The following is a 15,150-nucleotide window of genomic DNA, read 5'->3' as shown; positions in this document are numbered from 1 at the left end:
CTCAAAGCAATGACCAACCTAAACCACTGAGCACCTGCACGCAGGAACTTGAACTGGCAAACCAAAGGCTCTGAGCCGCCCTGAGTGGAAAACACGGCCAGGATCTTCTCCCGGTGACCCCCAGCACCTCCGAATTCCCGTTCCGGCACCCATCACAGGGGTTTTTAGCTTGCATCCCCCCGCCAATTTGATTTTCCTGTGAGGAAGGCGGCGGGCCGGCGCGCCCCGCGGAGAGGGGAGGCGCCCGCCCGGACACCTCCCCCCTTGGCGGGGCAGGGCAGGGCGGGAGAGCCGCCCTACAAATTGCTTTACAAAGCGCTCCCTCACCGTGAGGTAACCCGCCGCCTCGGGGCGGCAGCCGGGGCAGGGCGGGCTGTGCGCCTCCATCTTGTCAGCGGCAGCCGCCCCGGAGGCCGCGGCGCTGCCCGCCGCTGACGCCGCTTCCCCTCAGCGGGAACAAGATGGCCCCGCCCCGGCTCCTCCAACAAAGCGCCAGCGCTTCACTTGACGCGGCCCCGCCGAGAAACCGGCCTTCCCCCCGCCTCACCGCCCGGCCCGGCCGTCCCCGCCTTCAGCCCCCCCCACCCCGCCCCGGTGGCGGCTACCGCCCCCCGCCACGCTCCCCTCCTGCCGCCACGCTTCTCCGCTGGGCCGCGGCTGCCCGTTCGCAAGTCACAGACCTCCTCCTGCTCCTCCTTGCCCCCCGCCGGCGCTGCTGGCGGCAGCTCCAGTGGCGGACCCCTCCGCCGCGGCCTCCCTGCCCCCCGGCCACGGAGCCGGAGCCCGTGAGCCCCAGTGAGCGCTGGCGGGGGAGGTGCATCCTGGGAAAGAGCAGCCCGACATGGGTCTCCGCCTGGCCTCCGCACAGCCCCCGCCGCCGCCGCCCGCCGCTCCCCTCAGCCGCCCGCCCGCCGCCGCCCGCCGCTGAGCGGGAGGGGAGTGGAGGCAGGGCAGGGGGGCCCGGGGCACGGCGGCCTGGCCCGCGCCGGGGAGGGGGGCCGCGGCGCTGCCCGCCCCGCATGAGACGGGGGGGCTCGCTCCCACCCGCCCCACTCGGTGCCCGCCGCCGCTGCCGCCCTGCGCGCAGGGCCCCAGCGGAACCCCTGCCGCCCCGGCCCCGCGCCCTGCCCCGATGATGGACAGGAACTACCCGACGACCCTCAGCTTTGCCGACCCCTTGGCCCCGGCCGCCGCGCAGCCCGCCGCCTCCTGGGCCTACGAGCGGGGCGCCGGCAGCCTTAAGCCCAGGTGAGGAGGGTCCTCCGGGGGGCTGCGGCAGGAAAGGCCGGGGTCTGGGCCGGGGCCTGGCCCGCGGGCGGCTGAGGGCGCCCCGTGGAGGGGGGTGAGGCGGGCGAGGGGCCCCCTCCGGCGGGGCAAGGCAGGGTGGCGGGCGGCCGGGGCCCAGCGGCACGGCGCGGCGGGTGAGGCCGGGCGGGGCGGGGGGAGCGAACGAGCCGCGTCCCGCTGGGCTTCCGCGTCTGGGGGCACGGCCGCCGAGCCGCGGGCGGACGGGGAGCGGAGGGGAGTCGGCCGGCGCGGGCTCCCCGGCGGCCCTCATCGTCGGGGCGGGCGGTCTCCCCGCGCGGGGCGCGTCGCCGCTCTCCGCCCCGGAGGCTCGCGTTATGCTGCGGCGCGGGTTCAAGAGTTCACGCGTCCCTGCGCGGCTCCGGCAGGGAAGCGGGACTCGGCGGCGGCGGCGGGGGGAGCGCTCCCTGTGCGCGGGGCCGCGGGCACCGGCGCTGCCCGCCGGAACAATGCGGGCACCGGGCCGCCTCAGCCCGCGCCGGCAGACGGCAGCCCCCGCCGTGCCAGCATCCCCCCTCGCCCTTTATTTCCCCGTTGTTTGGGTTTTTTTCGCTGCGAGAGGGCTGGTTAACCTCTTTCCTCTAAAGCGCTGCTCTCGGGCGTGCGGAGCCTCGTCTCAGCTAAAACTTCTCTGGAGCGATTCGGACCCACCGAGAGTTCTGTAAAGTTCCGGGAAGTGCGGAAGAAGTACAGGATATCTTATTGGCTTCGGGTTGCTTTTTGATTGTATAACTCTGCCAACTAAAATGAGTGTTTTCTAGGTGATGAGGTTTTTGTTATCGCCTGCCTTTTATGTCTCTCACTTCATATATCTGCAGTTCCAATCTCGACGACGTTTAAAGGTAAAAGAGAGTCTCAGGCTAAAAATACACAAAGTAGGTGTACCTGTAGATGGCTTTGCATTTGGTCCTGAAAGTGGTCAGGCATGTTTTCTGATCTGTCTGGTAAGGTTAATAGTTTATCAAGTCAGAAGGACTGTTGCAATCATCTTAGTCTGACCTCTTCATGATGCAGGCCATGGGACTATTTCTCCCCCCCCCCAATTTGTGTTTGAAACTAGAGTTTGTAGTTTAGAAGCTGCAGTTAAAAATTTCCAATGAGGCAAAATTCAGCACGATTCTTGGTATACAAGTGGCTGATTTGTATTTTATTTCTTATTTCTGATCTGAAATAAGAAATTCTGATCTTTAGTTTCTAGCCTGCTATAGCCTCATGGACACTGAAAATCCCATAATGTTGTTACGAATTTTGGTTATTGCTTTATGTTCTTTTTATTAAGAAAAATAAGTAATTTTATGTAGTTTATTACCAGACGTTTTATTTATTTATTTATTTATTTTACTTCTTCAGTTATTCTCTTAGTTTTCTCCCGGATCCCCTCCAATTTATTGTCACCCTTGGCGAATTGTGAACATTGCATTTTAAGACAAATTAAGTCAATGTTAAGTAAGAAGATAATGGGTCCTTCTTGGGGTGTGAGGCTCTGGATGCCTCGTTTCACAGAGAATTGCAAGGATGGTTAGGTGTTTTTTGGCCAAACCCTTGCCCAATGAAGCTGTGTTTAGCTGAGCTCTCTGCAGAGTTGCCTACATGGCAGACTAAGGTCTCCTACTGTTCTTTGTAATCAGTCTTCCTAATTGTTGAACTACTTTTGGTCATGTTGCTGTGTTTGGTTTCAGTGGTAGTCAGTGACATGTCCTTTCTATATTGCTTTCCCCACTTCTCATCGTCTGTTGAGGATCATGCCATCTATTTGATGAGGAAGGTTTGGGTTTTCCAGGTCATATAAGAATGTGTCATGCAGGAGCAAGAGTGGATCCCTCTAGGACCTTAGAAGAAACACAACTGTTTGATGATTATTTTCTACATTGAAACAAATTCCCTGGTTTCAAAACATGGCTGCTATATTAATGCAATATTAACTGTATATTTTGGGAATTCCTTAATTGAAATGGCATGGAGAACAGTCCCAAGACAAGTACTGTGCAGAAGCTTGTTGGATCACTGCCTGCTACCTTTACCAATCAAACTGTTAATCAGAAAAATCAAATTAGTATTACTGAATCCATTCTTGGTATGACAATATTTATTCTATACTTTAGGCAGCAATGTCAAGAAGACCTTGCTTTCAGTTCTGAAAAGTTTCGTCTTGAGGCTGTGTAGGTGGTGATGGATGATGCATTTAAAATGTGTTGACTGAAATGTTTTAATTTTTTTTTAAGTGTAGCAAGGGCAGGGAAAATACTATGAATCATATTTTGTGCTGGAAGTTCTCCTGTACCGAGTTCTTAGAGTTCATGCCATTGTAGTAAGAATTAAAATGCCCTGTCTTCAGCAGGATTTAAAGATTTGAACCATGTTGGACACAGTGTTAAATACAGTCTGGGCTTGCAGAGGCGTTTGTGGTTCCTCTATCACTGATAGCATTTGTCTATGTATGGATGGAGCCAGTTGCTGGGGAATTGGGACACAAGACTATCACTACTAAGGCTTGTACCAGCCTGGAAGCAAATTGCGGAGGTATAGATGTACTGTAAGGGAATATGCTGTCAATGTTCTCAGCTTGTGTTACAGATCATTTCACATTTTTCCAAATGGTGTTTTTGATCATGGTTGACAGGTAGTCATCTAAACAGCTGAAGCTGCATTAGCCTGATGTTAAATTAAAAAAAAATGTGTGTCATGTTGATCTGGTACTTGCTTGAAAAGAATTCAGCCTTTAGGTGATATAGATAACAATATTTCATTCAGATTTCATTTCATATTTATGCTGTTGGAGGCTGTGTCGTGGCAGGCTATGTTCCCTTTGTGTGGAGAGCCATGTTCACAGTCTCAGCTCATCAAAATGATTTCCCCTCCCTACGAGCGTTGCTCCTGTCTTCCTGTGCTTAACTTCAGCCATCTGGTTTTTATCCTGCTCCTTATTTCTTGCAGGCACTGTTTTGTCTGTGCAATGGCACTATTCTTATCAACTGAAAGGAAATGTGTGGTGAAGTATTATGAGGACATTGCTACTAGGCCTGCTGTGACATAACTTTTCCCATGGAATAGTAGAAGGTAGTGAAACGGGAATGGGAGCAGGTAGCAGTCGCTTGAATCGCTGCATTAACTGGTACTCGAAGAGCGTACTTGAACAGTGCAGCTACGGCAGCCCTGGAGCAGAGGGCTGAGAAAGGTCCTCCTGTCCTTCACCTTTCCTTTCTCCCCCACATCTCTTACACAGGCTGTCAGCATCCTGAAGGAATTTCTGATGGTCGTATGGGCACACTGCCACTTCTGACCTTTTACTGTGTAGCTGTTAGAAAACCTTGCTGCTGTGCTGAAACACTGTCTTTTTGTGGCACAGCCTAAAGCTAGACCTGTATTGAATAGCAGATAATGTATGTCATGCTTGCTTGTTACTTGCCCAAGAAATACATGATCTTTAGAAAACAGGTGAACATTATAATAGTTTGGGAGACTGTCGTAATTGCTTGGGAGAAGAAATGGCGATCGGTGATAACGGATGAGGTTTCTGGTTGAGTTTATTTCTGCGTTGGGGCTACTACTTTAATTTCGGTAAGGTTTTTTAGTAGTGGAGGGATCTCCTGTTCTTGTTTGGTTTTTACCACAACTCTAAGACTCAAATCTGCTGTATGTGATTGCATGAATGTCCGTCACAATTATTTTGTGGTTACTTTAAATTTTACGGTGACTGTCGTGGTCTCCAATGTTTCTTTATGTGTGGTAGTCTTTGTCTGCCTCTGCCCTACCCAAACATATGGGGTTTTATATAATTCAAGATGGTTCTTTACAATACATAACACTGACATTTGGTTAGCCTGACCTGTATTTATAGCAGGTAATCTAAGATAATGAGTTAGTTACAGTAATAGTTCATATGCAGATTTACCTAAGTGGGAGACTTAAACTTTTATGATAAATGGTTGTGATGATTTTTTTTTTAACTTGTATTTTTGCATAGCTGTCAAACTAAGGCTTATTGTAACAATGGTACGATAATTGTGTCTTAGTTAAGGCTCAATTTTAAATTGTAATGGATTTTTGCATAGCTATGGAAACTCTAAAAGTGCAGATAGTGTGTTTCAGAGAAGTGTAGAACACTGTCTTTCATCAAATGAAATTGTTCTGAAGGTAAAACCAATGTTTATTGTTATACACATTTCCTGCAAAAAGTTCCCTATGGCATAGTATTTCAAATGTTAAAAGCTAAAGCTCATAAACTGTAAATATATTTAGAACATTTGCTATTAAAAGGCACAGAAGGATTAAATAAACTTTATAAACATATAAAAGGGTAGATCACTTCAAAATCTTAACCAACTTTCTGTCATAGTTAATATTTAAAACATTTACACATACAAAATAAACCACAGGTAGTCTGTGGTGTAGCACAGGTGCCTTACAGGGACTTGCTAGCTGTTGTCAGTTGTCTTTTCTTTCTTTTTTCCTTTTTTTTTGTTTTTTTGTTGGTTTTGGGGGGTTTTTTTGTTTGTTGTTTTTGTTTTAACCTGCATTCAGTGCACACTGAAATAACAGCTGTGGGAAGGTCAAAGATTGACTGAACAGAGGCACTGAGCGCATTCATGCTGTATGCCCAATAGCTTTTCACAGGTGCAGATGCATGGTCCTCTTGTAGAATCTTTGCTGAAGTTTCAAAACGAGCCAGGTAGGCTTGTTTGGAATTACATGCTGCTTACCTGTCTAAGATTTAACAACTGTACATGAAACATTTGCCGCAGTGAGAAATGGTGACAGAACAGTGTGCAGAAGGAACGAGTTGAAACTGAGTCTGAGGGTGCACTTACATGAGATGGTTGAACTTGCTGCTCAGGCTCACTGCTGCTGAAAGGGGCTCCCTTCCCTCTCTCTTGTGTTGGCCCTGGTGTTGGTGCAACCACACAGGGAGCTGGTCTGGTTTGTTAATCCATGAGAAAACTATCCTGACCAAGAAGGTGAATAGCTTTCTCTTGAGTCGGAGAGCTGCGCTGGTATAGCTGTGCTGCCAGGCAGGAATCCAACGGTGGCACCAGGGACCAGCAGGGAGCAGAGCTGTAAGGAATAAGTTGTGGCCTCGGCAGGGCCTCTGCCGTGCCATCCAGGGCAGCTTTAGATGGGCTCAGCCTTGCTGTGTCACTGTCTTCAGTGAGCATCCCACCCAAACTGTACTACCTGCGCTTCCCTACCAGCAGCACTTAGTAAGCGTCTGTGTTAGCTGAGTGCTTGACCTCTCTTGAGATCACCTAGAATGATTCTTCACACGTGAGCCCTTTGCCACAGAGCCAGTAACTGCAACACATTTCTGAATGTGGTGTTCTGAAAGAGATTTTGTATTCTTACACCTGTGCAGAAAGTCTTTCAGTCCCATAAGTGTATTTTACCTTTCATCCCATCAACTTTAATTGTAGGCATTTATACTGCCAGAGAGCAACCTTTTCCCTTTGTTTCTTCTGTACTTTTGCCCACCTTTTATTTTTTCTTGGAGTTGCTGTAGATTCTGACATGATGCTGTCATACAAAGGAGGTTGTTTTTAGAAAAATCTCTTTTCCATCAGGAAAAAGGCACCTATGATTGGGTTATATTCATTCTAAACAATACTAGAGGTCTTACAGAGTGGGTGTATTTATTTTCCTTGGATTTTTTTTTGTTCTATTTTGTCTAAGCATTCACAAATTTGCATGTCAAAAAGTTGTTCTGTGTGATGAGTGTCTATTCCGTACACTAAAAAGCAAAACCCCAAACAAAACCCAGTTAAAAGGCAACACATTAATAGTCTCACTTGAAACATTCCTTAGCAGTCTGAAGTGCGACAAAAATAACTTTGAGCAGCATGCAGAGCTCAGCCTTCATGGCATTTCTTGCTGTACCATGCAAGCAACAGAGAAAGGAAAATTCTTAGAATTTTTAAGCAAAGAGAAATAATGTGCTCCGAGAGGAAGGAGCTCTTGGTTTTTAAGTACTAGATTTACTTCTCTCACTGGGTAGATTTCATAGGGTTTGATTTTACTTCAGCTGTTCTCTGTCCCCGCTTGTTATGTTACTTTCTTGTTTTATTACTCTGAATGGACTATTGGGGATAAATTGACACTTAGAGCATCCTCAGAACCTCTCTGACCATGGGTTCCAGTAAACAGAGGCAAGGAGCTTTTATTCCCAAATCCCTTCATGCTTGAAGTTTCTTATTCCAAAGCAATTCAGCAAGAATCTACATATGTTTAGACAAGCTTTTATTTGCCCTTATTGCTTTTCTTGTTTTTCATCTTCCTTCTACATGCCTACCTCTGTTGCTTGCTTAGGACTTGTAACCAATTACACTCAGCAGGAAGAAGGCACCCTTAGGCATCCTTATCTAAAGAGTAATAGTATTTACATAGGAGACTACTAAGGAACATTTATTCCTTAATAACCCTATATGAATTATAGTTGGGGCTGTCGTACATCTAGATTTCTTTGGAGATAGCCCTCTTTTTCACCTGGCAGTGTTGTGTGAGAAGAGTTTGAGGGCTCTAGCCTTTCGTCTAGCATTTCCAGATGTCTGGCAACTTGTTCTGAAAGCTTTTGGACATCCAGAACATAGCAGACAAATGGCCACTGCGCCTGCATGGTGCCTGTGCAGTCGAGCTGGTGTTTTTGTGGCAATACTGAATGTACCAGCGTGTGCTGCACGTTCCCTGTTGCACTTTTTTTCTGACCAGGAAATCCCTTTCAGAAATGCGGCAACTTAGTGTTTCACACCACATCCTGTTTACTTTCTCTCTTCGTCGTGTCAAAAATTCCAGTGCTAGACAGTGAATAATCCTTTAATTCCTATGTTCCTCCAGTTTCATTACTCTCTACTGAGCCTGCCAGGAATAGGATTTCTACTAGTTTTTTCTTAATTGTGAACACAGAGAGTGATCCTAGAAAACAAACTCCTTACAACTCTCAACAGCAACCATTTGTTAACTGTCTTCAAGTTGTTGGAACTGGTGACCTGGAGAGGTTACTGATGCTCAAGGCCACTGAAGAGAGCTGGGATTTTCTTCTTTTCCCCTCCAGAAAAACCTTCCTTTTGTCATTATTTTTAAAAGAGAATACAGGTTTTCCAGCAGTTAAAGGAATTTAGTTTGTGTGTATACTGTTTTGATTTCTATTACTTGTTTTTGTCTAGACATCTGCCTGAATGTCAGGAAATCTTAAATCGGTATGTGGGATGTATTTAAGGATTATATTTTTATATATATATATATTTCTCCCATCTTAAAATAAAGGCCGCTTATTTTTTCTGCAGTTTTGAACAGTGCATGTTTTCTAGTTGAAGCATTCACAAGCAGTTGAATTCGTGTGGTATATTTTCAGCTAAACAGTAGCTGGTGACAATGTGGTAGCCAGAGTCCTCTTTGCAAGGTTAGAAATGTAAGTTTAAATCTGTTTTAGGATGAATAAAGCACTGACGAAGAGGTGTAAGAGCTAAATACAAGGACTATGCTGATTTTCCTTATAAAATTAGGGTAGTAACACCCTGTGACATTTCCTTTAATGTAAAGAGTCTTGGTGGTGCATTTTACAATGAACCGTGTGTTGTTAATATGTTAGATCTTTCCTGGGCACACCTCCTAAATTGGGATAGAAGAGGTGTTAGTCATCGGGATGCCACTATTGAAGCCAAAGGAGTTCCTATGAGCTGCTTTGCCCTTGTAGTGTGTTGTGGAACGGGGAGAACACTGGGAAGGCTTAGAGCCTATTTGATGGCCTTCAACTGCAAGCTGTACAGATGACCAAGGATATGGTCATGACCAAGGATATTGTGGTCTCTTATGTAGGCAGTAAGTAGGTGCCTCAACTATGTGCAAGTTCTGTAGCTGTGAGCTGTGAAGCCACTGATCTTTACATGGGTTCAGTACGTTGTGAACTGAGCAATTGGAAATTTTAACTTCACAGAACTCTCAGAAACTGACTTTTGGTACCAAGTGTTTGAAACTCGGTTGTGAGGTCTGTAAATCTGGCTGGGTTAGTGTTTGGGCCTTAACTGCCCTAGATTAAAGAAGAAGATATTTCATGGGTTGTGGAACTGTAAAATATGTGAAGAGTTGGTAATGAAAAGAGGTGTTGCCTAAGGTGGCTCTATCAGTCGATAGGTTATATGTATTTGCACCTCTTACCTCTTCTGATGAATATCTCAACTTCAGCATCATCTTTTCCATGTAATTTCCATAAAAGGCTTATTAAGAAACGGGATATCAAGCATTCTACAGTACCCCAAAGGTAATACTGAAGCTTGCCACAAATTACAACACTAATAACTGTGAGAGAATAAGGATTGAGAAGCATTTCAATAGCTGAAATGAATTGTATTTTTAATAAGGCACTGATGTGGCTAAGTCACTTCTTGAGATAATGCTCTGCTGATTTTTACATTTTGAAATAAAATTTTATTATTAAAAGTAATGAAATCTTTTTATGTTTATCTCTGCCACAGTAATAGAGGATTATGCTGTGTGCTCAACCATTACTGTGATGGTCTTGAGAAGAGTTTCGAGTATCTCCAAGTACACTTTTGAAAACAGAATAGCATCACATGTTGAAGAAAAAGTGCTATATTTTCATTATTGTCTGTTGCAAAAAGCTTATCAAATTGTGAGCAAAGCTCTGTAGGAGAGACATATTACTAATAAAAAAACCCCAAACAGCTGTTATCTCCTTGCTGGGTAAAGAGAAGGTTCTTTCATAGAGAAAAGGTAAGAGAAGATAAATAAATGTAGTGACAAAACAAACCAGCACCTCAGAAGGTGAGAAATGAAGATTGCAGTTCTTTCCACAGTGTAAGCTGCACAAACCATAATGGGTACTCCGGTTTTCTGCAGGGAGCAGTAGAGTAGAAGCTGTCAGGGAAGGTATAAACCCCCAAAACATTGCTTGGCAAACACATGGCTTAAAATTATATCTGACACCACATTATAATATAAAGTTAATGGTGAGTGTGGGCATAGCAATGTCTGTTTAGATGTGGGGAGTGTTGATACTGAGTTAATAAGGACGTCAAAATTAGGCTTCAGTATTCAGAGCAGGAACACTGAAGGCTCCTCTCCAGGCCTTGAAATCTTAACAAATACATCAGGAGCTCAGAACAGGCATTATTATAGAATAGTTTAGGTTTAGTTTTTGTATGCCACAGAATTTTAGGAAGTTGCTTTGGTTAGGTACCAAGAATTTTTGTCCAAACCCAGAGAAGCAGTAGCAATGTTTGCCAATTCTGATTAAAAAAAAAAAAAAAAAAAAGGATGACTTTGTTAAATGTGCTACATTTCAACTGTAGATAACCTTATCACAAAAATAATTTAGATCATATACCTTCAAAAATAAGAATATAAAGTAATTTGTCGAGTCACTTCAGTATTTAGTGACTGAAGTTGAAATTTAGAAATAGCTCATTTCTATCTGAATATTAGTTTTCACATACATAGAGTCAAGATATAGTTTAACTGATTCTATGAAAATAGAATTATATTATCTTTGTTATTAAGAGCTCCACAGGTTACTTAATCAGACAAGCCAGCACTTGCACTCAGGCATTGAAATACTAGTAAGACTGTTTTGGCTTTCCTGAAGCAGTTTGGGGTTTTTTATTTTTAAAAGGATCCAGCATAAAGGGTTCAGACACATTAATCGTGGAAATAAAAGGGAGATGAACCTTTTTTGCCATAAGATCTTTTTCTTCCCTTAAGATACAACATATATTTGGGTAAAGAATCTCAGGAATAGAATGAACTTTTGTGCAATCAGGCAGTTCCCTGCTTGCTATTTTCTACCTAAAAATCTATTTCTTAGAAGCTCCTTATCTCAGCTCCTAGAAAGCCAGGAAGTAGTGAGCGTTTCCTCTTGCAAGTACCTTGAGGCAGCCTTTGGTCCAGTCATGCACTTGGTTGTTGTGAATGTGAATTGAAGTTGGAAATTAATATTATAACTTCATCTTTAACGAAGGAGTGAAGGGTCATTGCCTCTGGTATGTTACGATTTGATATATTATACAGTCAATGTGTAGTCTGTTAATTACATTAAATTACATTATGAGACATAACCAACAGACAGTTGAGATTGTCAATAAAACTACTGATCTGTGTTTTACTGAAATACCCCACTACTTGAGTCTGATTCTGTATTTTCCATCTTAGAGTCCTCTGTCTCGAAGAATAATATTATTAGGTACTTAATAACACTTCAAAACATTGACATCTTTTTATTTCTTGTGTGGTAATTTCAAAATAGACCATGTAAATGCTAAAGATGTGTACTGTACCGAAAGGAACACTCTGTACCTTTTAAGATGCATTAATTTTGGAGATGCTTTTCTTCTAATTTTTCAGTGGTGTGCTTTATTTTTCAAGTAGCAGATTCTTTTTTCTCTTGTCTGGTGGATACCATAACTCTTCTAGACTGTTAACTATTCTTTTTCTTTGCGCAGTACTCTTTGTGAAGTATCAATTCAATCTTCAAATGTTAAGAATTGTCTTGTCTTGTATCATCTGATCAGAGGATCAGGGAATTAGATGCAAGGAGTTGGCTGGTTTCTTATTTTTCCTGAACCTGCTGATGTTTGCAAGCTTTGAACCAACTTTGTTCTTGCAGTGTCTCTTTCATCTGGGAAATAGATGTGAAAAATAACATTGTATACATTTTCTAAAAAAAAAAATGTAAAAAAAAAAAAAATATTTTGCACTGAAGTGAGTATCTGGGTTAAGCAGGAGTTTGTTTTCCTTTGGTTTATATTGGAATTAATTTCTGAAACATTTTCTGTTGTCTTCATGGGCTTGCTTTTAAACTTCAGAAGTGCATTGGCCTGTCTGTTGGACAGGAGTGATTTGCTGTTATTAAGAGTATTGAACTCATTTAAGTCGCAACTTTCTTTCTAGGCAACTCCGTCTGTTATGATTCTGCTTTCTTAGTCATTGCTTTTTAAAAATACAAGATCAAACCCATTTTTAGATTAAATATATCTAACTATAACATTGCATTTAAACTTTGTTCTGAGCCGCAGATAAACCCTAGGTGATGAACTGTGGACTGCAGCACATGCAGCGAACTCTTGCTGTTAGAACAGGCAGCTGAAGTGCATGCTGGCTAAAAGGCCATTTACTCTTCATTTCATCCATATTAAATTCAAGTAATGTTTCCAAATAATACTCTTCCATTTTTTCGCCAGGAGATGCTACGAATAAAGGCAAACCAGCAAAGATAAATCTTTAAGCAAAACATTAATATTAAACCAATTCTAAATATGGACTTGCAGGTAATGCAAGGTGGAACTGCGTTTTGCATGTTTAAAATGAAATATAGTGTACAAAAAGAGATGTGAGCTGCATGTCAGTTTCAATATCTTAGAATGGTATTTTTAATATTTGGAAAGGCATTTGTCATTTTTGCAGTGTTTGGACCTTAACCGGTTTTGCTTTGGTCCTCTGAGTGGGACTCGCTGTTGCATAGCTGAGGAGCTGGTTGAAGGGAGACTATTGCCAAGTGTCGGGGCTTTGGGGTAGAGGGTAAAATTTGAGTCCTGTTTCCCCTATTTTGCATATCTCTCAAGTCAGATAAAATGCAGAGTGTGAATTTGAAGGTATTTCCTTGTCAGCACAAGCTGTCGCTAGTTTTTTAAATCTCCTTTTTGGCAATTTAATGAGAAGTGAACTGTACGCCGGTCATCTTCCCACTGGAGTTGAGACACTCCTTATTTTCAGTAAGGCAGAACAGGCAGCCCAAACATGAGATTGTTTCCTTGATCTCCCTCAAATCTGATCACTCATATGGTGTGTTGTCGCCTCCTGTTTCGGTGGTTTGGTTGTTCTGGTTCTCAGACACATTTTAGCAGAGGCAGAAGTTACAAGTGGCTGAGAACAAAAGACCCAGGTATTGCACCCAGAAGGAGCCTTTGCTCCTTAGGAGTCCTGGTATGTTTTTCATGTAAGCATTACAAGATTCCCTAGGGCTTGAACACTTGCTGTTACTAAACTTAAAAACAAATAGAAACTTAAAAATTGCTAAGCTCTGATGAAAATTGATCTAGAAAATAAAGTAGAAAGTTGAAAATGTATACTTTCCATGTAACGATACTTTTTTGTATCGAGTGTTAACTAAAATGCTTGTTTGAAGTGTTTCTGAATTTCATTCCGTGAATGCCTAGGAGAACAAAGTTATTTGAAGAAAGTGAGAGAATTCGAAATAAGGACTTAATTGTATGTCCAGTGCTTATTGCAGCTACATTTTGTCTCCTTGTAAAAGCAATCCTTTAATTTGAGATTGAAGTTAAATGCATCTATCACTTTGTGTAAAGCACAAACCAGGTAATTGTCTTGGCAGGTGAGGAGGATGGCAAGTGGAGTGTTGATTGTAATCCAGTAACCTTTTTCAGTTGAATACCTGAATTCATGTGGAACTATAAGATTAAAGAATGCTGTGGAAATAAATTATCTTAAGAATAGCAGTATAAACAGGTATACAAAGAGTTAATTTAGGAAAGACTTAATCTAGACTAACAAAAAAGAGTTGTAAATCAAAGTTGAGGTGTTTTAGTAACAATTAAGTGCAATGACTATACATTTTTCTTCCAGAAATTTTACTGGCGAGGTAATAATCTTCTATTAGCCCAACTGATGTAGCTGAAAAAAACATTAATATTTGAATGGTTGCACTTTCATTGTCATAAGGATTTTTTGATTGCATCATTACAGCAATGACAAATAATGATGGCTCTCTATAGGACATCTCTAAAAGGACACTTAAATACTATATTAAAATTGAATGGACCTTTTCAATGAAAAATAACTCGGGGGGAACTATTTTCCAAATTTGTATTACTTTCTAGCAGTAATCACTTCATTGTGCAGATCACTATGCCAGTAGTAATCACTGTGGTGCATTAGTGATAAGAGGGAAGCTTTTGGAACATTGTATAGCAATTAATGATAACAAATAATAAAGTTTCGAGTAACGTGAATGTTTCTTAAGTAACTAATCTGACATTTCAGTACAAGTGAGAGCTCATGTGAAATTTTAACAGACTTCAGAACCAGAGTGGAAACGCTAGATAGCCGTAATGTTGTTTGCCGTGCTTAATGTATTTTTGGTGTGCACATTACATTCTGTGTAAGTTCGTCTGTTTAAAAGCTACATTTTATAAAAAGAAACCCTAAGGCAGTAATCTTCTTTCAGTTGCTGTGCTTGTGTTTAGGATAAGCTTATGTAAACTGAAGGCATATATGCAGGGTTTTTTCAAGATAAGAATCTACATTCCAGCAACTAGTAATTATACAATAAACAATTAACTGTTCTTATAAACACAGTGTTTTTATTGAAAGACAGATTCATTTTTGAGGTTGCGGTTGCACAAACTATGACCTGGGAGGTTTTATTTAAAAAAAAAAAAAAAAAAAAAAAGGTGTCATACACTTTTAGTGTTCTTATGATGCTCCCAATTATTAGAATTTTGATATTCTAGTAATTAACAAGGTTTTTGAGATAGTAGGCCTAGGGGTTGTTTTGTATCCCAGTGTTAGTTCCAGCATCATCTGTGATCTAAGTTTCTTTTACAAGTTGCTTTTACAGTTCAGAGTGTAGTGCCTTGCATCTACATGCTTGTGTGTTAGGCTGTCATGTAGTCTTTGTGTATACTGTACTTTTCCTTTACAAAGAAGTGACCCTTAGTCTTCACATTGTTATCAGAATAAGTAGAAATTTCAAGTTAAAAATAAAAATAAAAAAAACCCCAGCAAGCCAGGTTTTAGATTTCCCAAATTTTTGGATGGTTAATTTGAAGTTCATCCACTTTTGCTCGTGACCTTTTGCTGTGACAATGTGAAAGCAGGAATGATGCA

The 15,150-nt window shown here is 42.6% G+C and overlaps 1 protein-coding gene across 1 annotated transcript in view; it reads left to right on the top strand.

The window, feature by feature from the left end:
- Window positions 1-696: 696 nt before the first annotated feature.
- The window catches only part of QSER1 (glutamine and serine rich 1), a 42,556-nt gene continuing 28,102 nt past the window's right edge, over window positions 697-15,150 (top strand). Inside the window, exon 1 of the mRNA XM_030485136.1 lies at window positions 697-1,248. Within this exon, the coding sequence (XP_030340996.1) occupies window positions 1,133-1,248 (116 nt within the window). The 5' untranslated portion in view covers window positions 697-1,132. The remainder of the gene's footprint in view (window positions 1,249-15,150) is intronic.

The sequence above is a fragment of the Strigops habroptila genome, chromosome 4, assembly GCF_004027225.2.
Source record: "Strigops habroptila isolate Jane chromosome 4, bStrHab1.2.pri, whole genome shotgun sequence".
Classification (NCBI taxonomy): domain Eukaryota; kingdom Metazoa; phylum Chordata; class Aves; order Psittaciformes; family Psittacidae; genus Strigops; species Strigops habroptila.
Note: the sequence above shows the minus strand (reverse complement) of the source record. Positions and strands in the feature narration are given on the sequence as shown.